The sequence below is a fragment of the Manis javanica genome, chromosome 4 (assembly GCF_040802235.1).
Source record: "Manis javanica isolate MJ-LG chromosome 4, MJ_LKY, whole genome shotgun sequence".
NCBI classification, from domain to species: Eukaryota; Metazoa; Chordata; class Mammalia; order Pholidota; family Manidae; genus Manis; species Manis javanica.
Window position 1 is genome coordinate 72,224,824 of NC_133159.1, and position 23,462 is coordinate 72,248,285.

The 23,462-nt window shown below is 32.8% G+C and overlaps 1 protein-coding gene across 4 annotated transcripts in view; it reads right to left on the minus strand.

Annotated features, from left to right (window-relative positions):
- Positions 1 to 23,462, minus strand: part of COL24A1 (collagen type XXIV alpha 1 chain) — a 364,470-nt gene that overhangs the window by 64,694 nt on the left and 276,314 nt on the right. For all 4 annotated transcript variants that reach the window (XM_073234227.1, XM_073234226.1, XM_073234225.1 and 1 more), the window contains 6 exons: positions 20,998 to 21,051; positions 20,709 to 20,762; positions 20,015 to 20,071; positions 11,088 to 11,141; positions 5,370 to 5,423; positions 5,206 to 5,259 (listed from right to left, as the gene is read on the minus strand). In XM_073234227.1, coding sequence (XP_073090328.1) covers positions 5,206 to 5,259; positions 5,370 to 5,423; positions 11,088 to 11,141; positions 20,015 to 20,071; positions 20,709 to 20,762; positions 20,998 to 21,051 — 327 coding nt within the window. The remainder of the gene's footprint in view (positions 1 to 5,205; positions 5,260 to 5,369; positions 5,424 to 11,087; positions 11,142 to 20,014; positions 20,072 to 20,708; positions 20,763 to 20,997; positions 21,052 to 23,462) is intronic.

Genomic DNA, 23,462 nt, shown 5'->3' on the forward strand with positions numbered 1-23,462 from the left:
GTTGTATTATCACTGGGATTGTCATTTCATATTCCTGGGAGTCATTTTCCTCACCTGAAAATGAGAGAATTTGGCTAGATCATCTATGAATTTAAATCTAATTTCAATTCTATGATTTAAGAATTTAGATTATAATTCTAAAAGGGGACTAAATAGATTATTTAATAAATGTCCCTAGTTTCAGGCAGGGCCTTTATCTCCTGTTGAATTAAGTGTCTGAGTACTTACTTCAGTAAACATTTATTGAGCATTATGTATCAGGGCCTTGATTATGTGCTGGGATGCAAAGTCAAAGTTCCTGATTGCAAGGTACTTATGGTGTAGCTAGGGTCATGAACCAATAACCAAAAAATGTGTTTATCTGGAAGCACAGAGAAGAACATGTGAATCAAAGAAAATATATTTATTTCCCACGGAACTGTTTGTTTTTCCATGTGTGCAATGTTTTAAATCATAATTGATTCAGCAGTAACTGGCTGGCCAAGATAGTTAGGAACTTTGTACTTGCAAATCATGCCATTATTCTGATGATAATCTAAAATTGTTTTAAAAAGAAAAATGTGGGAGAGAGTGACCTACTTCACAAATAAGAAAAAGGAGCACCCTGTCACTACCAGATAAACTTCTCAGAACTCATCAAAAGTTTTTCACAAACAGGATAATTCCACCAAAATGGGATATTAAGTTACTCAAGTTTGAAGATAAATTGTATCAGAGATCCAATTTGACAACAATAACAAAATAAATAATTGCATATTACATCTTCTAAAAATGACCTTAAACAAATTTAAGAAACAGTATACGCAGTTACTAAGAAAAAGGGGCATTTTCCATGAGATAAAAATCCAACTTTCTTATAATATGATAATGGGAGATAATAGATGAAGGGTTCTATCTTCAGTTTCGAAAACTATTTTACTTGCCTTAAAAAGTCACCAATGTAAAGTCTTTTTAAGGGTAAGGATATCAGAAAATGGGACAGTTGGTGGCCAAATTTTAGATTTAGTTGAGAAAAGTACAATTTCTGGAACATAAGATCCCTATAATAAAATATATCTTTCAGAACACAATAAAGAAGTAAAATAAGGAAATAAAGACTTATAAATATTGAAAAAAATTTGATTTCAATTATCTTGAGTAGCACTAATTATATAGTATATATATTGTGATGATATTCAAATATGTCAGTCAGTGTGCTTTTGCCTTCAAGGTATTTCTTTTTATGCAAAGTGCCAGATCTATTTTACATTTTTTATTTTTAAAATAGACTTTTCCTTATCTTACAAATTTCAAAATAGTCCTCTGAAACTCATGCTGGTATAATAGTTTGAGAATAATTTAGTACTTTGAGAAGAATATATTTTTAAAATACAAAAACTTGATTTTAAAATATTAAAAGTCTATCTGAATATCAAAAATAATGTTATAAAGGACGCAAAAACAAGGTTATAAAGTCATAAAATTTATGCCATAAAGAACAAATTTAGAAGAATTATAATAATGTAAGAGAACTTTTCCTGCCTAAGGGGATATAAAAATTTGCAAATTTGTGAAAGGTAAGAAGAAAAACAGAAGAGATTCAAGACTGTTAGACACTGACAGGTATCTCTGAGAAGAGCCATTGACCCAACTCTGCCCTCAAGTCTTGGAGTGTAAAGAAACAATAATACCCCCAGACAAATTTGGATTGAGATGATAGCTAGGGAGACTCATTGAGAAGTCCACATAAACTGCTCTGTCAGTAATAGAGTAGAATATCTGCATAAGATGTCTAGTGGGTTTGAGAAAATCTGAGCCCCCCAGGCACCGAGTGTGGTATGTGAAATAGCAGAATGTAATTTTCATGAGGCCAAGAACAGGAGTATATGGTCCTTAGAGGCTAAGGAGACTTTGTACCTGAGATGAGAAAACAGCTGTACACAGCAGCATAGATCAAAGAGCTGCTGCCAAAAGGGCCTAAGTAGATGCCAACGTAGTGGGATGATGGTCCCTGGGGACCCAGGGGGATGAGGAGCATTTCAGTGGCCACTCATGTGAACATATGACTGAAGAGCAAATGGGGAAAACTCTAAATCAGACACAGGATATTTGAGTGGATGGAGTTAAAGACAATCAATTGATTAATTTCCACCCATCAGGTTTCTACTTCCAGGCAGGATGGGCAATGAGGACAAATGTTAAAGTTCTGTTATAAAGAACATAAACAAAGCTATACTTTTAGTGTACCTGGGTTAACGGCATAAGGTTCAGAAATGCTACACGTGTATGTGAGTGTTTTTACTTCAAATATTCAAATACCAAAATAAAAACAAAGAGATTCACATATCATCACAAATGAATCACACTTTGGGATGACCATTACATTAGGGATTATTTCAGAAGAGTAATAATCCTTATTACAATTGTTGGCACCGTAACTAAAAGGAAATAGGCCAGCTACAAAAACCAGTCTTAACAAAGGTGGTTTTAAATACAAAGAGATCAACAAAGTGTAGAACATTGGTACCTTTTCTGAACATGTGCATTTAACAAAAAATCTTAAAATTGGAATTGCTGGATAGTCCCATAACTAAAGTAAAAGCCAAACACTAGTACACATTAATCCTAAACAGAGGTGGTCTGTTCAGAATGAAATTACAGATTGGGTCAAAGACAAAGAAAATATGTTGTTTTATAAAGTGTTGGTAGATGATTAATTTGGTATTATAAGACGGAATAAAAAGTCACTCTTCAACCAATCCCAGAATTCAAATATAATAAAGCTATTAAGTATTCTATACTACTTTCAAACTTAACTTACTCATATTGTACAAACAGACCTTTCTATCCTCATAATAAGAAAGGCAAGTTAATTTTACATATAGTCTTTAGAGTGATTGTAAAATTGTGCTTTTTTTTTTTGGTTTGGCTAGCTTTGAAAAACAGAATGGCCCATTTGAAATAAGACCCATTTAAAACAGCTTTCTGTTCATTGGGATTGTATCAGTTCACAGACTATAGAGAAGATAGTTTGACTCTTCCAATAATGGACAAGGTGTCACTATAGTCCAAACCCTTGTTGGCTTGTTTTTTATTTAAATGAAGCTGAAGGACAGTTACTGCAATACTTTGCTAGTTCTAATTTTGTTAGAGAGGGTAGCTTTAACATATAAACACAGACTGAAAGAGTTAGGCAAGAATTAAACTGTTTCTCTTCTTTTTTTTTAACCAAGAAATTTCAATTCACTAAAATCTGGTATTTTGTTTTGGGAGAAAAGTAAGATTTTGGCTTCAGTCTTAGTTTTTGAAAGCCATTACAACCCAGTTTATTACCTTTGCATTACAAAAGTCTTCTAAAAAACATAATGGTTCTGCAGTTGGTTTTGACTTGCTCTAACTTTTCTTTACAGTTGTCTGCCGATTCACCACTGAGGGCTCAACAAATGAATTAGTTGGTTAAGTAAAATTAATCCATACTTTATTTAATTTATAAAATATTTCAAAATAGAAGGCTTTTGTGTAATAATAGGAGTCAGGAAATGAAATTTCTATTGTTGGTTCTATTAAGTAGTTCTGTGGTCTTAGGTAATTCATAATCTCTCTGAGACTTAAAGTTCTTCATCTGAAAAATGAGAGGGTTCTCCAGATGATTTTCAAGGACAATTTCTAAAACTAAAACACAAATTTAAAGCTTTGCAAAAACAAGATGACAGCAATTGGGCAGGACCCACCGAAGGTGTCCCTAGTGAATAATACTTGGTCAATGACTATTCTTGTAGCAATTATTACTATATTAAATTCTAAGAGGCTTTTAAATGTAACCTTGGACTGTATGCCAGTATTGCCCAAAGTAGGAAAGAACTAGTTCCCCTGGATTATACAGAATTTAAACCATGGCTCTTCATCACCTTTCAGTTACAGTACCCAGGATGAGCTGACCGGGTAGGCTAGAAATGCAGCTGTCTAGTAAGAATATTTGATTTTCACTGTAACATTTTGACAGATACTAAAAACATTAAAAAAAATTCTTCTTGAGATACCTCAAAAAAAAAACGCACAACGAAACAAAAGACAAACAACGAAACACTAGAATATGAAAGTACTAACTGTAAAAAATTACATATGTTAGAATCAAACCTTGGGAGAGCACTCATGTTTTTAGGCACTAAGCAGTCCCAGTGTCCTGGGTTCACCTCTTTTTCCACTACTTTTGCCGATTTGGGTATTAAGAATTCTGAGTGAGTGAGACAACTATCTTCTTTGTCTGCATTTTTTCTTGGTAATGCTTGCCTTCAATGGGTTACTTTTATTCATTGTTTATTATTAATTCTTATTTATTAGGGAAGCTGACAGGGAGTTACTAGAAAGATGCTAAGATTATTCAAAATAGCTTTAGGTGAATGAATTCTCATGTAATATCAGATTCAACCCAATTTTGTTACTTAGTCCATTTATTACCTACTCCCACAAGTAGGAAATCCAAATGTGGGTGATGACTGCTTAACAAAGTAGGGGAAACATAGTCTTAAATTCATGATTTTTTATTCATTCTCACCTAATTTATTATTGAAATTGAGGCCATCTTCTAAAAATTTAATTTAATAAACAGCAGGTGAAATCAGAATGTCATGAAAAGCAGAGCAGCAATGAACTGATGGTGCAAATTACAAAGCCAGGTTGTAATGCAACAAATTTACAAGGAGGTTGAGGAACACCTGTGAATGAACAGGGAAAGAGATGGCTCAATTCCATAAGCCAGCAGATTTTTAGTTTGCTTAATAACAAATTATTGATTTGTACAGAAAAAATACTTTAGTAATTATGAGTCTTTATTACATAGTCAAAATATTTCTACCTTTCTACAACAGCTAATAGATTTGACTGATGGGTTTTCACTCTGCAATGATGGTTTTAAGGCTTGTTGCTATTTCTGCTTGAACTCCCAAGGAGAGATAATTAGTTTGGGACAACCTTAGGCAATTTTCACAGAGCCAGAGTAGGCGGCAGGTAAAGGGAAATTGGACGGCAGTCAAAACACATGAATTAATAAATAATCATGTTTTAGCACAATTATTGACAAATAACCTGTTTAGAGCAGAGCCTACAGTGATCCTGGATCTGGAATGAAGAATTATCATTTAAATTACAGTGAACAGCAACTCATTGTGCCTCTGCTTTCTCAAGCCTACAATAAATTTCAAATTATCTTAAACAATTTTAACTTACTTCAGATCCTCTCTCTCCTTTTAGTCCTTGGTCACCCTGGTCACCTGGCTCACCCTTAATAGGAACCAAAACAGAAATCACATATGAAGCAGAGACCAAATAAGATATATTAAAATTCATATTTTTTAAATTCTAGAATTAGAAAGAATGCTTTCAAAACGTACTGGGGGGCCTTGTTGTCCAGTGGCACCTCTTGGTCCTGCTAAACCCACATGACCCTAGGAATAGAAAAGATTATTATGGAGTCAGTAAAGACATGTGATTTAGAGCATAGGGTATCATCGCTTAGAATGGTAGCAAAATGTTGTAAAATTCTATTTAAATATCAGAGATTATGATTCTCTCTTGGAAATAGTATAGAACATAATAGTCACTAGATATTAGGATTACTGAAAGTAATAGAGTTTTTTATTTTTCATATAGGCACTGCAGTGGGTTGAATGGTGGCCCACCAAAAGATGTTTATGTCCTAATCCCCAGAACCTGCTAAAGTGATCTTATTTAGAATAAGGGTCTTTACAGATATCATTAAATTAAGGATATTAAAAAGAGATTATCCTGGATTATCCGTGTGGTCCCTAAAGAGCCACAGAGAGGGGGGACAGTAACAAGCCAAAGAAGAGGGCCTGCAAAGGCAGGGGCAGAGACCAGAGTGACACAGCCTCAAAGAACAGCGTCAGCCACCAGACGCAGGGAAAGGCAAGGAAGGATTCTTCCCTAGAGTCCCTGGAGGGACCATAGCCCTGTTGACCTTGATTTCAGAGTTCTGGTATCAAGAATTGTGAGAAAATAAATTTTTTATTATTGGCTTCCCAGTTTGTGATCATTTGTAAAGGCAGGCTCAGGTAACCAATGCAGTAAGTAACCAAAGGAATAAATAGTTTGAGAATAAATTTCTTTTTCACTCTATTCCCAATGTAGAAATGTACTATAGCCCCCATTTTATGAAGTTCAGAGCTGTTTGGATAGATTTACTGGGCTGAAGACTGGGAGTTGTTACTGTATATAATGCTAAGACACATCAATTGACATTCAGCAATCTGTCACTACCCTAGCCCTCCTCAGAGGAAATGTTGACTTACCACATTTCCCTTTACAAGCATGTAAACAGAAACTAGCAACAACCTAAAGGCATGTCAGGTGAGAGGTAGACATGAATAATTCAGCATAGTATTTCTGTCATCTCTTCCCCTACAGTCACTTCAGATTCATTTCTTCCTACTCTCTGTATATTATAGAAGGAAAGTCTTGGGGATGACAGTTAACAGGTATATCTCTTTTTGCTGGGCTAGAAGAAGAAAGGACTGCATACATAAGCTAACAGTATTCTCACAGAAAGATCAAAATGAAGCCATCTTTGTTTGCATTGAGACAAATGTTTATGATTTTGAGATCCAATTTCCTGATGAAGGACAGAAATTGTGTTTAAGGGACTGAACAGTGGCAAGAGAGAAAGGCTAGTTTGGAAAGCTTTCTATAGCACATGGACTATAGAAAACCAGTATCATACATGACCCTTCTCAGCAAAACATAAACGGAATTAGCAAATAACAGAATTGAGTCAATCAAGAAGGAACTTGGTACAAGGAAAATGACTACTACATGTTATTGATTAAATAGGAATCAGGAGAGAAGTAATTGGTGAAAAGCTGAAGTTATGGAGTGAAGTGAGAGTAAGAATATAAGCAAACCACAAAACTCAAAACAATAGTGGCCAATTAAGATTTTGCCACCATTCTCATCAGTAGTTTTACAGAGACCTTTTCAGAATGATCATAGAATAGCCAGTTGCCTCTCTTGGCTTTGTGAAGTCTAGACAGAAATCTCAATCAAAAACACACTTGTTTTCTAGGAGTTTCTCTATACTCCCTCTGGTGCTTTCCATTCTGATAAAGTTTGGCAGAAGCCATTTTTTTCTGCAGTGGTAAAAACTGAATATGCTATAGTAAATATTATTATAAATGTATAGAGAAAAGGATATGGGGAAATGATTGATTTTGCCTGATTATGTTAGTGGTGGAATGAATTGGATGGCTGAGGGAAGCCTGGAAAGGATTTTTTTTTCAAGGGAAGTGATAAGCTGAATCTTGGAGGATGACTATTCCAAGTAGTAAAGCAAAAGGAAGATATTCTGGCAGAGGGAATAGTAGGGGGAATAACTGGAGACTCATCTGACAGAACATGTTGAGTGGAGAATGAACTTGAGAGGGCTATGACCCAGGATTGTAAGCCCAGTTGGAAAACTAGTAAAATAGTTCAGGCAAAAATGCTTAAAGCCTTAAGTTCCAGAGATACTTAAGAAGTCAAAAGAAGTGGTCCATTGAATTTGAGAGATGAACAGAGAAGGAGAGGAGTGAGAGATAGTAGGGAGAAAAGAGAGGAATCAAGACAGACAGAATGACAAAGACAAAGAGAGAGGATTCATTTACTGGCTTGGACATCTGGATGTCTGGTGGTACCATTCACTGGACTGAGAATATAAAAAGAGGAGGATAAGGTTTGGGGAGGATGATAATACTACAGTTTGGGACATCCCGAGTTTAAGGTGCCTGGAAATCATGTCCAATAGCTACTTGGATATGATTCTAAGTGATGACCAAGTGATGATTTAGTTATTGTTATTTTATTGTGTGCAAAAAATTCTATGGCCTTTGCCAAACCAAAGTAAAATGAAGTTGAGATACAACACAATTTATTCAATGTACTTCTAGGACTTCATCTCACTCAAGTTTAGTCTGACTTAATCTTAAGTATCTTCATGTTTTAAATGTGGATGTTGGCAGTATAACATGCTATTCCCACTATATCCTCTGGCTCTCTCAAGCCTCAAATGAATTTACCTTGACCTATGTGATGTATAGTTTTCTGGGTGAAAGGTATAACTTACTACACCTGTTTTTATACTAACTAAAGGTTCTTATTCTATATGTCGGCTGTATGTGATGTCCATGAAGGCAGGGACTGTGTCTGGGCTGTCCGGTGTTATATTTATGGCACCTGGCTCTGCTCCTGGTCCATGGCAGACACTCAAATATATGCTGAATGACCAGAGATTTTCTAATATATGACACTTTTTATGTGAGAGGAAATAAATATGTCACATATAATGACATCTAATTAGTATTTATTGATGATAATGAGCAAGACACTTGACTTTTGTAAGTCTTAGTTTCTTAAAGAGGAAAAAAAAGCAAAGGATGGAGAGAGGGGTTTAAAAAAATTTCTGACAGCAAAATGGAAACAAAATTTGCATTATTCATTCTATTTTTTTTCTCCAATGGGATAATCATGAGTTCTTACAACTGTAAGAATATTTGTGAAGTATAAAGTGTTTTTAAAAAGCTTGGTGATTATTCAGCTGTAAGATACATTCGACAACACGGATGAACTTTGAAAACATTATGTTAAGTGAGGAAGCCAGGCACAAAAGGTTCTAAATTTTATGATTCCATTTATATGAAGTATCTAGAATAGATAAATCAATAGAGACAAAAAAGCACAACACTAGTCGTTGCCAGAGGCAGGGAGAAATAGTGACTGCTTAATGGATATGAGGTTTCCTTCCCGGGGTGATGAAGGTGCTCTGAAACTACGTAGCATGTGATGGCTACACAGTACTGTGAATGTACTAAATTTCTCTGAATTGTACACTTTAACATGGTTAAAACAGTACACTTTATGTTATGTGTACTTTAGCACAATAAGAGAAAAAGCTTGATGGTAATGCTAAGCATCAGTTTACTAGAGTAAAATGATAGCATATACAATATCCATAAAGAAAAAAGCAAACATTTTAAAAATATCACCCAAGGCTACAATAGAATACTCCAACTCTAAATAAAGCATGGTTCCCCTGTATGAATCAAATTTGTGCTTGAGAAAACTTGGCAGGGGATAAGTGTGGGAATTTCATGACTTTGAGATGTCTAAGCAGTAAAATTGGTGTGGTTGCCTGGCAGGAGAGAGCTATATAGTACAAACTACCAACAAATGATAAAATGATCCCTATAGCATAAGGACAAAGGATAGAATTCAACAGAAGAGAAGACGTGGATCAAACTAGTTCATGAAACATCCACAGTTGAAAATTTCATCAGGAGTATGTGTGGAATGAGGAAGGAAAAATAGGTTCCATAGTGAGCCTAGGGAAAAGTTTTCCTCTAAAGAAGAATTTCTGAAGAATGTGTGATTATCCAGAATAATGGGGGCAGAGTTTTTCTTCTGTTAATCAGGTGAAGAGATTCTTTTCCTGTTTCAATAGAAGAGTAGACTGTTTGCCAGTAAATATGCTAATTTAGTTACCAAATGTTTTGTAGTTGGTAGAGGCCAAAATAAGATACTGCAATAACCTGATTTCCTGAGCATGTGTGGAGAAGTCTTACACAGAAAAAGCAAAGGAAATTTAAGAAGCTTTTCAAATTATGCTGGAAGCAGTGGGTTGGCTTCTCAACCCAAAGAAAAGGTACTTCAAGTAAATCCACTGGATTTCTTCAATTAGGGAACATTTGTACATACAAACTTTATAAAATTGGAAACAGAATATGTGTATATCTTTCTTAAAAAAGTTTCTCTGAAACTGGAAAAATTATAAGATGGACATCACAATAATTTCACAAACATTTATAGCTATCTTCATCATTTCCTTCAGAGAGTTTTAGGAGGTGAAAATTGATTTTTCACATTTTGGGCTTGAGAAAATCAATTTATTAATGGTAGTTATCTACCTACCAGTTGTTCATTCATCCCTGCTACTTAAGGCTTAATTTCAGACGTTATCACAAAACTTATACACACAAGAGGTATATATTGGATCAAATAACCCATTAATTCACTATTAAAAATGAATTATGTTTATGTGCATTTATATACTATTAGGTACAGGGCTCAGAAAAAGACATTATATAAGAAAGAAATCATATGCAAATTGGGGAGCTAAGATATCTGCACATTAAAAATAATTAGCAACAGAAGATGGTCAAAAATACTTGTACTGAATAGTTTCTATAAACAGTAAATATAGAACTACAAAGAGGGAAAGAGTGCTGCTAGAGTGGGTCAAGGGAAAAGTGGTTTGAACTGGATTATAAAATAGATAGGATTTATTTAAGTAAAGGTTATATAATATTGTAAGCAGGCAGAGAATATTGGGAGCAAAGGAAAAAAGGAACTATAAGAGAGAGTTAGCAAATGAACATTTTGTTTAGAAACTGGCATCATAAACAAAAGGGAAAAGAACAGTAAGTCAGGAATACAGAACACCCTTCACACAAATGTGCTAATAGAAAATGACATTGAATAAATTTTACACATAGTCTAATATAATCTTGGCTTATGAAGTTGGCCACATAAAATCTTTCCAAGAATGGAAGAGGGTAAGAATTGACACAAGGCTTGAGAATATAATGGCATTCACCCATCTATTTGACTTTTTATTGAATTGTTACTATACTGGGAACTTTGTGTTCTAGAAAGTGGGGATATAATGATAAAAAAAACAAATAAGAGTCTCATTCTCATAGATCTTACACCTTGGTGGAGGAAGACAGACAATAAACAAAAAGAATGTGTACAAAAAATGGTAAAATAATACACATAGCATTAAAGGTCATGAAAGAAATCAAGAAACATGACAAAAAGTGATGGATAAAGAAGGCCTCTCAAGAAATAACATTTCAGCTGAGATCTGAATGATGAGAAAAAAAGCAGCAAGGGAGGAAATGAAGGTGTTTCTGGAAAGAAGAAACAGAAAGTACAAAGAGGTAGGCTTCTAGGATCAAAACCATAAGACAGTCTAATTACCATCAATGATGCTCATTTTCATTTGAAAATGAACAGAACCAGAGAGCCCAAATGAAATACAGGAGGTGTGAAATCTGTATTACCTTATATCCCTCTGCTCCTGGCTCTCCTCTCTCTCCTTGTTCCCCTATTGGACCCTAAAGAGACCACATGCAAAAATAATCAATTTCGCAGCTGGATCTAAGTATTTGTGAATTCAGATGATACAGTCAATGTGGAATATTTTTTTTCCTCCAAAAATAGAAAGCCAAATGTATAATAATTTCTTTAGTTCCACTCCACTAAATAATTTCAAAGGATTGAATTTCAATGACACCAAGAATATCATAAGCACTGAATTATTTAAAATAAAGAGAATCTCATAATGATTCTGCTATGAAAAGCATTGAAGGAATGAAGTCCAGTTACATAATATGAATTTTCAGATGAGTAAAATATGTTATACATGATATGAGAATAGCTTTCATTTTCACTTAATGTTAAAATGACTGAAAAATATTTAAGCTGGACCAGCTACTTAATTTTCCACTAATGAGAAAGGGTTATATTTAATGATTTATTTATTTAAGTACAGGTTACATATAATATATCAGTTTCAGGCATATAACAGTGTTTCAACATCTATATACATTAAAAAGTGATCACCATAATAAGTCTAGTTACATCTGCCACTATACATAGCTGTTATAATATTATTCACTTTATTCCCTCTACTGTACATGTCCTTGATTTATTCATTTTATAACTGGAAATTTGTACCTCTTCATCCCCTTTACCTATTTTGTCCATCCCTATGCCCCTCTCCCCTCTGACAATCATCAGTTTTTAGGAGTCTATTTCTGTTTGTTTTTCTTTTTTTTTTTAGATTCCACATATAATTGAAATCATACAGTATTTATCTTTCTCTGTCTTATTTATTTCACTTAGCATAATACCCTTCAGGTCCAATCATGTTGTCAAAAATGGCAAGATCTCATCCTTTTTTATGGCTGAGTAATATTTCTTTATCTATCTATCTATCTATCTATCTATCTATCTATCTATCTATCTATCTATCATCTATCATCTATCTATCTCTGTCTATCTATCTAATCTATCTATCTATCTATCTATCTATCTATCTATCTATCTATCTATCTATCTATCTATTATCTATCATCTATCTATCTATATCTGTCTATCATCTATCAGCATCATCTATCTATCATCTATCTATCAATTATCTATCATCTATCTATCTATCTATCTATCTATCCATCATTTCATATCTTCTTCTTTATCCATTCATCTATTGATGGACACTTAAATTGCTTCCCTATCTTAACTAATGTAAATATTGTTACAGTGACCATAGGGATGCATTTGGGATTAGTTTTTTCAATTTCTTCAGATAAACACCCAGAAGTGGAGTTGCTGGATTGTATGGTATTTCTGTTTTTGATTTTTTGTGGAATCTCCATACTGTTTTCCATAGTCACTGCACAAATTTATATTCTCAGCAACAGTGCATGAAGGTTCTGTTTTCTCCACATTCTTGCCAACACTTGCTATTTCTTTGTCTTTTTGATATTAGCCGTTCTGACAGGTATGAAGTGGTATCTCATTGTGGTTTGGGTTTCCATTTCCTGATAATTAGTGATGTTGAACAACTTTTCATATGTCTGTTGGCCATCTGCATATCTTTTTTGGAAAAATGCCTGTTCAGGTTCTCTTCCTATTTTAAAAACTAAGATTGCTGGGGTATTTTTTGCTATTGAGTTGTATGAGTTCTTTATATATTTTGGGCATTAACCTCTTTGATACATCATTTGCAAATATTTTCTTCCATTCTGTAGATTGCCTTTTCATTTTGTTGATGGTTTCCTTCACTGTGCAAAAGTTTTTTAGTTTGATGTAGCCCCACTTGTTTATTTTTGTTTCTGTTGCCCTTGCCTAAGGAGACAGATCAAAAAAAATATTGCTAATATGGATGTCCAAGAGTTTAATGTCTATGTTTCCTTCTTGGAGTTTTATGTCTTCAGGTATTATATTTATGTCTTTATTCCATTTTGAGTATTTTTTTGTGTATGGTGTAAGAAAGTAGTCCAGTTTAATTCTTTTGCATGTATGTAGGCATCCAGTTTCCCCAGAACAATTTATTGAAAAGACTATCTTTTCCCCAGTGTATATGATCTTGTCTCCTTTGTTGTACATTAATTGACCATATAAGCATGGGTTTATTTCTGAGCTCTCTTTTCTGTTCCATTGATCTATGTGTATGTTTTAGTTCCAGTACTATACTGTCTTGATTACTATTGCTTTGTGATATAGTTTGAAAGCAGGAAGCATTGATATCTCCATTTTTGCTTTTTTTCTCTTTCAAGATTGTTTTGTTTACTTGGAGTCTTCTGTATTTCTATAAAAATTTTAGGATTGTTTGTTCTAGGATTGTTTTTTACCTCTTTGGTTAAATTTAATTCTAGGTACTTTTTAAATTCAATTGTAAACGATTGTTTTCTTCATTTCTGTTTCTCTTACATTTGTAAAAAGAAATGCAACAGATCTCTGTGTTTTTTTTGTATACTGTAGCTTTACTGAATTCATTTATCAGTTCTAACAGGTATTTTTGGAGTCTTTAGGTTTTTAAAAAATAAATAGTATCACACCATTTGCAAATAGTGATAGTTTTACTTCTTCCTTACCAATTTGGATGTCTTTTTTTTCTTTTTCTTGTCTTATTGCTGTGGCTAGGGCTTCCAGTACTATGTTGAAAGAAAGTGGCAACAGTAGACATCCTTGTCTTGTTCCTGAACATGTAAGAACACTTACAGCTTTTCAACTTTCAGTATGATGTTGCTTGGGTTTGTCATATGTCACCTTTATTATACTGATGTATATTTCATCTTTACCCACTTTGTTGAGTTTTTATCATGTACAGATGCTGAACTTTGTCACATCTTTTTCTGCATTTAATGAGATGATCATCATATGGTTTTTATCCTCAATTTTCTTAATGTGGTATATACCATGTTGATTGATTTGCAGATATTGAACCATCCTTTCATTCATGGAATAAATCCCACTGGATTGTAGTGTATGATTGTTTTAAATATTGTTGAATTCAGCTTGCTAATGTTTTGTGGAGGATTTCTGCATCTATGTTCACCAGGGATACTGACCTGTTTTCCTTTTTTTTTCTAGTGTCCTTGTTTGATTTTGGTATCAGTATAATGCTGGCGTTATAGAATAAATTTGGAAGTGTTCCTCCCTCTAAATTTTTGGAATAGTTTGAGGGTAGGTATTAACTGCTTTAAATGTTTGGGTAGAATTCTGTGAAGCTATCTGTTTACTGGACTTTAAGTTTTCTGAATTGAATTACTCATTCAATTTCATTACTGGTAATTCAGATTTTCTGATTTTTCCTTATACAGTATTGGAAGATTGTATTTTTAGGAATGTATTTCTTCTAGACAGTCCAAATTTTTCACATATAGTTGTTCATGGTAATTTCCTATAATTCTTTATATTTTTGTGGTGCCATTTGTAACTTCTCTTTCATTTTTAATTGTATTTGATTCCTCTCTTTCTTTCTTGATGAGTCTGGCTAAAGATTTATCAATTTTGCTTCTTTTCAATTCTTAGTTTCATTGATCTTTTCTCTGGTTTCTTAAGTCTCTATTTCATTAATCTCCATTATGATTTTTATTATTTTCTTCCTTCTGCTAACTTCAGGCTTTGTTTGTTATTCTTTTTCCAGTTCCTTTAGATGTAAGGTTAGATTTTTTATTTGAGATTTTTCTTGTTTTTTGAGGTAGATCTATATTGCTATAAACTTCCCTCTTAAAACTTCTTTTCCTACATCACACAGATTTTGGGACATTGTGTTTTCATTTATTTGTATCAAGGTGTTTTGATTACCTCTTTGACCCATTAGGTATGTAGTAGCATGTTTAGCCTCCACTTGTTTGTGTGTTTTCTAATTTTTCTCTTGTAATTGATTTCTAGTTTCATAACATTTTGGTTGGAAAAGATGTTTGATATGATTTCTGTCTTGTTACATTTATTGTTTTGTGGACTACCGTGCTCTATCCTGGAGAATATTCCACATGCATTTGAAAAGAATGTGTATTCTGCTGTTTTTGGATGAAATGTTCTGTGTATTTATGTTAAGTCCACCTTGTCTAATGTGTCATGTAAGGCTTCTGTTTTCTTATTGATTTTCTGTCTGGATAATCTATCCACTGATGTAAGAATGGTGTTAAAAATCCTATTATTATTGTACTACTGTAAATTTTTCCCTTTAAATTCGTTAATATTTACATATACCTTTAAGGTGCTCTTGAATGCATATGTATTTATAATTGTTATGTACTCTTCTTTGATCCCTTTATCATTATGTTATGTCCTTCTTTGTCTCTTGTTACAGAATTTATTTTAAAGTCTATTTTGTTTGGTGTAAAGTATTGCTACTCCAGCTTTATTTTTGTTTTCATTTGCATTCAATATATTTTTTCCACCTTCTTTCTTTCAGTATATGTCTTTGTGTCTGAAGTGAGTTTCCTGTAGACAACATATAGATAGGTCTGTTAAAAAAATTCATTTAGTCACCCTATGTCTTTTGATCATTTTGTTTACTTACATTTAAAGCATGTATTGACAGGTATGTACTTATTGCCATTTTGTTGTTTTCTGGTTGTTTTTGTGATTCTTTGGTCCTTTCTTCTTCTCTTGCTCTCTTTCCTTATAATTTGATGACTTTCTTTAGTCTTATGTTTGGATTCCTTTCTCTTTATTTATTCATTTTTTGTTTATCTACTATAGGTTTTTTGGCTTGTGGTTACCATGAGGCTTATACGTAGAACCCTATGTATACAGAAGTCTATTTTAAGTTGACAGTCACTTAAATTTGAATACATTCTAAAAGCACTCCATTTTTACTATCCATTCCCTTTTTTATGTATTTGACATCATATTTTGCATTTTAAAAATTTTGTGTAACCCTTAAATAATTATTTAGATATAATTGGTTTTACTACTTTTGCCTTTAACCTCCATACCAGCTTTATGTGGTTGATTCACTTCTTTTACTACATTCACTTTTACCAGTGAGATTTTTCATAATTTTTTACTTCTAGTTATGATTTTTTATTTTCCACTTTAAAAAGTACCTTTAGTATAGACAGTTTAATGGTGATGAACTTATTTAATTTTTGTTTGTCTGGTTGTAGGTTTTTTCCTTTTAGCACTTTGAATATAACATGCTACTCCCTTCTGGCTGCCAAGTTTCTGCTAAAAAATCAGCTGACAGATTTATGGTGTTCACCTTGTACAACTTAACTGCTTTTCTCTTGCTGTTTTTAAGAGTCTTTCTTTATTTTTATTATTTTTTGACACTTTAATTATTATGTGGATTTCTCTGGCCTCTCTATGATTCTTGGATCTGGGTGTTCCTTTCCTTTCCCAGGTCAAGGAGGTGTTCACTATAATTTCTTCAAATATGTTTCTGCCCTTTTCTCTCTCTTCTCTCTTTCTGGAACCCCTATTATGGGAGTGTTAGTATTCTTGATGTTGTCTCTCAGGTCCCTTAAACTATCCTCATATTTAAAAATTCTTTTTTCTTTTTGCTGTTCAGCCAAGATGCTTTCCACTACTTTGTTTTCCAAATCACTGATCTTTTTTTCTGTATCCACTAATATTTTATTCATTCTCTCTAGTATATCTTTCATTTTAATTTTCTATCTCTTTGTTGAAAATCTCAGTGTTCATCCATCTTCTCCTTAGTTTGGTGAGATTCTTTATGACCATTACTTTGAACTCTTCACCAGGTAGATGACTTATTTCATTTAGATTTTTTTTCCTGAGATCTTGTTCTTTTGTTTGGAACATTTTCTTCTCATTTTGCCCCACCTTCTGTGTTTGTTTCTATATATTAGGTAGATCAACTATTGGTCTACTGGTCTTGAAGGAGTGGCCTCATGTAAAAAATGTCTTGTGGGGCCCACAAGGGCCATCACCCCTGGTCTCCAGAACCAGGAGTGTCTCTTGTGTGCTCTGTGTGCACTGTCCTATTGTGTCTGGGCTGAAACAGCTGTGTGTGCACTGGCCCCTACTGTGACTTGCTGAGAGGCCTGGCTGTCGGCACATGGTGGGTGGAGTGGACCCTGGTATAGTTGGCTAGCTGTGATTGTTGTAGGCATGCTGATGGAAAGGCCTAACCCCCGCCTCCCTGGGCAGCAGTCACTTTAGAGGGGTGCCCACAGTCCTAGCCAAGGCTGCTTTCTGAGTATGGCAGGGCAGGAGCCACTTTGGCAGGGCATCATTTAATGATCTTTTAAAAAAGTATCTAATAGCTAATTCTACTTTACCTTTCTTTATCATAGATTCTATTGTTTATTCTTTAATCTGAAAATTTTAATTCTTAAGACATAAACTAACCTAACAGAAATTACATTTATTAATTTTAATTCTTAAGGCTTTCTTCCAAACATTCCTAATATAAAATCATTGATATGATAAGCTGTTTATGTTACCTAGTCTAAAGTGCACCTGAAAAATCAATTAGCACATACTATGGCCTAATGTCTAAAAAGAAACTTAAATTGAAATTAGTTGCCAAAACCATAAATTTTAATTTAAACCATTAATTGATAAGTTTTAACTTATTCTCATGTGGATAAAGTACTAGACATAATTTAAAGACAATAAGCTCTGACTCTGCTTTAGTTATTTAGAATATTCTTAGTTTAAGTTTCACATCTATCCCATGTCTACTAGATAAAATGACCATTGCTAGATCAGACTTTTAAAATACTTATTATATCTCAGTGACATTCTTTGACTCCAGTATACCTCATTTGGAGAAATAAGCAATACTATACTCCATTTGCCCAAATTTTTCTACTTGCTTTTAAATTTTGCATTATTTTCATATTTTCTCCCATAGAGGTTTAGAGAGACCAGAACATATCTATAAAGAATTTTACATATTCTCACAGAAAAGCTTGCCTCTATAAAAAATGATTTGATTTAATTGGAAAAATTGTAGAATCTTTTCTGTCTTTATTTAAAACAAAATATAACTTTCAACCATCTCCAAAAAAGTCAGATCAAAATATCAGTAGTGATTACATATTCAGACCCTTCTGCTTTATGATTCTTTTGTTCCACATAATATGTGGAATATGAAAAATATAAAAAATTATATGTACTTCTGTGAAATAAGCATTTTTATTTTACCCATTTAATTTACATGTCCTTTAAGATTGTTATTGTCAAACATGAACATAGAGACATTTATTAAGATGATCAAAGCTATAAAAGCTCCTTTTCAGTAACCACTGTTAGAGTTAACCCTTAAAATGCTTAATTATAAGAGTATAGATCATGATCTTTAAACAGTATTATTTCTAATAACCAATTATATAAGTTTTAAAAACATTTGGTAACTGTGTAAACTACTATAAAAAAGGATAGAGATAAGATTCTTAAAATACTTTAAAGGTTAGTCTGAATCTGATGATTAAAGAAATACCTACCCTGAAACAAAAGCAAAAATGAACAAATGGAGTTACATCAAACTAAAAAGTTTCTGTACAGCAAAGGACACCATCAGCAGAACAAAAACATCTTCCTACAGTATGGGAGAATATCTTTGTACACGACATATCCGACAAGGGGTTACATCCAAAATATATAAAGAGCTCACATGCTTCAATACCCAAAAAAGCAAATAACCTGATTAAAAAATGGGTGGAGGATCTGAACACACTTCTCCAAAGAAGAAATTCCGATAGCCAACAGGTACATGAAAAGATGCTCCACATTGCCAATTATTAGGGAAATGAAAATTAAAACCACAATGAAATATCACCTCACACCAGTTAGGATGGCCAACATCCAAAAGACAAGGAACAACAAATGCTGGTGAGGATGAGGAGAAAGGGGAACCCTCCTACACTGTTGGTGGGAATGTAAATTAGATCAATCATTGTGGAAAGCGATATGGAGGTTCCTCAAAAAACTAAAAATAGAAGTGCCATTTGATCCAGCAGTTCCACCGTTAGGAATTTACCCAAATAAAACAAGATCCCAGATTCAAAAAGATCTATGCACTCCTATATTTACTGCAGCACTATTTACAATAGCCAAGACATGGAAGCAACCTAAGTGTTCATCAGTAGATGAATGGATAAAGAAGAAGTGGTACATAAACACAGTGGAATATTATTTTGCCATCAAAAGAAAACAAATCCTACCATTTGCAACAACATGGATGGAGCTACAGGGTATTATGCTCAGTGAAACAAGCCAGGCGGAGAAAGACAAGCACCAAATGATTTCACTCATTTGTGGAGTGTAACAACAAAGTGAAACTGAAGGAACAAAACAGCAGCAGACTCACAGACTCCAAGGAGGGACTCATGGTTACCAAAGGGACTAATGGGGAGGGACGGTGGGGAGGGAGTGAGAAGGGGATTAAGGAGCATTATGATTAGCACACATAATGTAGGTGGGTCACAGGGAAGGCAGTATAGCATGGAGAAGACAAGTAGTGACTCTATAGCATCCTACTATGCTGATGTACAGTGACTGCAATGGAGTGTGGAGGGGGACTTGATAATATGGGTAAATGTAATAACCACAATGTTGTTCATGTGAAATCTTCATAAGATTGTATATCAATGATACCTTAATAAAAAAATTTAAAAAAAAATAGAAAATATCTATCCTAAAATGTCTAGAGTATAGTGTTTTTTATAATATCCATAAAATTTATCATGCATTTGATGCTGCAAGTTAGACTTGGAAAGTTAGACTCATTTTATTAAACTTATATACTATACTAATAATCTTAACCTGGACATAGTGTTCATATTTAGATTATGTCATTCCAAATACTGCTCTTCTATGAAACTGTGTTATAAAACTAACAAAATGAAGCTCCTTGAAAAGATGTGATTGGTACTGTGAATCTTTATTGTAATTGCATTTTATCTTGAAACATCAAAATAATTTTTGGAAAGAGACCTACTGGTTCACCTCGAGGCCCAGGTGGTCCTAGCACTGTGTTATCTTCTCCTGGATAACCCTATAATGAGACAATGACTTATAAATAAAAGCAAATTAATAAATAACTTTTGAAATATACAGCCTATTACTTTCTAGTATGTTATTAAATACACAATCTGAGCCTATCTTTTTTAAATAGAAAACTTTTACCTTCAAAACTCAGCACATATTTTATACACAGTTATAATTTGTAAATCATTCTTGGAAGTGTCAGTCTGTTTTAATTACATAAAAATCTGCCCAGGAAATTTTCTCAAAGTATCAGGTTTCCAATGATATTACAAATCAAGAGGAATACTGTTGTAGTTATTCTTAACTCATAAACATTTTTACTACAAACATACCATAGTCAGCCATTTAATCTAATTTTACAGTCTTTTTTAAGAAGTAATTGATTTTACTTTCACAAAGCTTTACAGATTGCAAAGTACTTTAACATATATTATTTCACTTCCATCTTGAAACAACCTATGAAGACATTTTAGTGATTTATTTAAATTTTTATCCCTTATTATTTATTTATTTTTCTTACAGAATTTGCAATACTTCTCAAGTTGAAAGTGCTTCTTTTATTTTTTGAAAATGTTTCCATGCATATCTTCAGAAAGAACATGTAAATTTAGTGTTTGAGGATTAAAGTCAATATACACACATACCTTTTCTCCTTTAGGACCTGGCAACCCAGAAAGTCCTGGTTGACCTTGATGGCCCTAATAAAAAGACAAGTATGTAGACATTCTCCATATTATTTGTGCATGCTCTACCTGTTACCATCAAGTCCAGGTATTTCACTATTCAGAAAGAAAAATAGGATTCACTTTACAGGAAGAGGCATAAATATGTTATCAGAGAAACTTCGACTTAAATTGCATATTTGGGATAAGATCTTATATAAATGTCTTCATGCAAATATACACTTTATTATTTCCAATTAGAAATGTTTACCCTGTATCCTGGAATTCCTGGTTCTCCACCAGGTCCCATCAATCCTAAGTGGCCCTAAAAAACAAAGGAAATATTGATGAGAAAACAGATAATTTTTTAATTCTTTAAATTTGTACTCCTATTATTTAAAATTTGGATTTTTCAATGTATGAAATTCTAGCTAGTCTGAAATGGGAAAACAAAAAATAATATATCAACTTTAGTTTTATTTTTCTTACAAACCACAGAAGTCCCCCCCAAAAAATTATCTCTGGTTTACATCTAGTATAAATATTTTTAATCATATGAAGAGAAATACTTTCAGTTGTTGGAATCCTATGGTTTCTAGCAAATTCTTGGAAGTATAGATTGTATTTGCCAAAGTTTGTGATGGAAGTACATCAGTGAATATAGAGAGTGAAGCCTAATAGCTTTTGATATTGTCATGATGAATTAAGAACTCAATACTCACTGATAGTTTCAGATGCTTTGATGAACAATGTTTCAGCTCTGATCAAAGTTGCTAAAATAGAAATACTTGACAACTTATGTGCAATAATCATCCTATTATTACTCTTATTATCAGTATTTTTCAGATAAGGAAACCATATTTTTAAAGGCTAATCAGTAAAAGTCCCCCAAACTACCGAAAAGGTGACTCAGACAATTGCAAAAAAGCAAAAAATAATGATCCTAAAAATGTCCTATCTCTCATGTTATCAGAAAGCTTCAACATCAGCTGTACTATTTGAATCTCAAAATAAATAGGAGATAAGGAAATTAAAGCAAAGAATAGGTACGTGACTAATTAAATATCACACTAACCAAAAGTTCTAATCAATAGGTCAGAATAATAAATGAGGAGATAATGTGATTATTTACTTAAAGAACCCATGAGACTCACCTACATTCCTTAAAGTGCATATAAACATAAAAATATAAAAATAGAATTCTTATACAGCACCAACAAAAAGATGTAATGAGAAAAATGATTTCATTAAAAATACCAAATTCCATAAGAAACTAACAATAAGCCTAACAAGAAAAGTGTAGGAACAGAAATAAAGGAAATGACAAGATTTTATTAAAGGACATATAAGAATATATGAGTAAATGCAAAGACATATGGTGTTTATTAAAATATTCAATATAAAAAGAATTTGACAAGCTGATTCTAAAGTTGCCAGGAAATTTAAAAAGAATGAAATATGAAGTATTTTCCTTAACTGATATTAAAAGATACTAATAATATAATAATTTATAGTAATAGTATAATAATTTAAATGGTGTGGAATTGGCCTAGCAAGAGTCTTCCAGATTGAGAGAAGAAAGTAGAAAATAACAGATCAATAAATACTTCAGAGTTTAGTTTAAAGGAGGGTACCAATTCATAAAAGTGGGAAATAGACTGATTGTTTATTAAATGGTATTGAGACAAGTGACTTTCGATTTGGAAAAAAGAAAACTAGTCCTTTACAACTTATAGTAAAAAAATAAACTCCATATAAGCCAAGGGTAAAGATAAAGTTATATAAAAGAATCAGAAGAAGGATGTGGAAGAACATTTTTAGTTACATTAGTAGGGAAGACATTCTAATGAATAAATAGAACTGGAAAGGAAAAGACTGACAAATTTGACTATGTAATAATTAAAACCTTTTGTAAAGCAAAAGATATCATAAACAATATTAAAAGATAAATGACAGAAAGGGAAATATATATTTGTAATATATTTTGCAACATATCTAACAAAAATATATTTTTAAAATATATAAGACATTACTGCAAATCAATAAGAAAAGAAGACAACATAATAGAAAAACATGTAAATGCATGTGAATAGGCAGTTTCTAGAGAGAAAAATATAAATTACTTTGTTGAAATCAGGGAAATGTAAATAGAAAGAAAATAAGATACACTTTTTCATTTATCAAACATCATAAGAATTAATATGAAGTATTGGTGATGGGAGTGTAAATTTGGTGAAACCTCTTGGGATGGTATCTTGCAAAGGTGTCAAAATTTAAAAAGGGAATTTTCTTTTTAGAGAAAATCCAAAGTAAGAGCCTACTGTGAAGACAATATTCTCTGGATAATTTAGTTCCCATGTTTATTAAAAAATTAACTACATTATATAATGTTTTTAAGCACATAAGCCAAAGATAGAAAAAGGAAATATATTAGTAATTTAAATAAAAGGAAGTAAGAAAGACCTTGAGTGGTAAGATGACAGTAAGGCATGGAATACTTAGAGTGACCTTGAGAGAAAATTTTCTCAGAGACAAGAGATAGGATTATGCAGTCTCTGTAAAAGGCCTTGGTGAAAAGTCTAGCATTTGTGACATTTACATTGAAATTAGGGAATATACTTGCATTTTATAAATAAGCTTATGAAACAGTGAAAAGACTAAATTGGATAATCTCTTAAATATTTTGCAGCTTTCATGTTGTGACTTTACAAGAAGGTTCAAATATATTAGCAATGT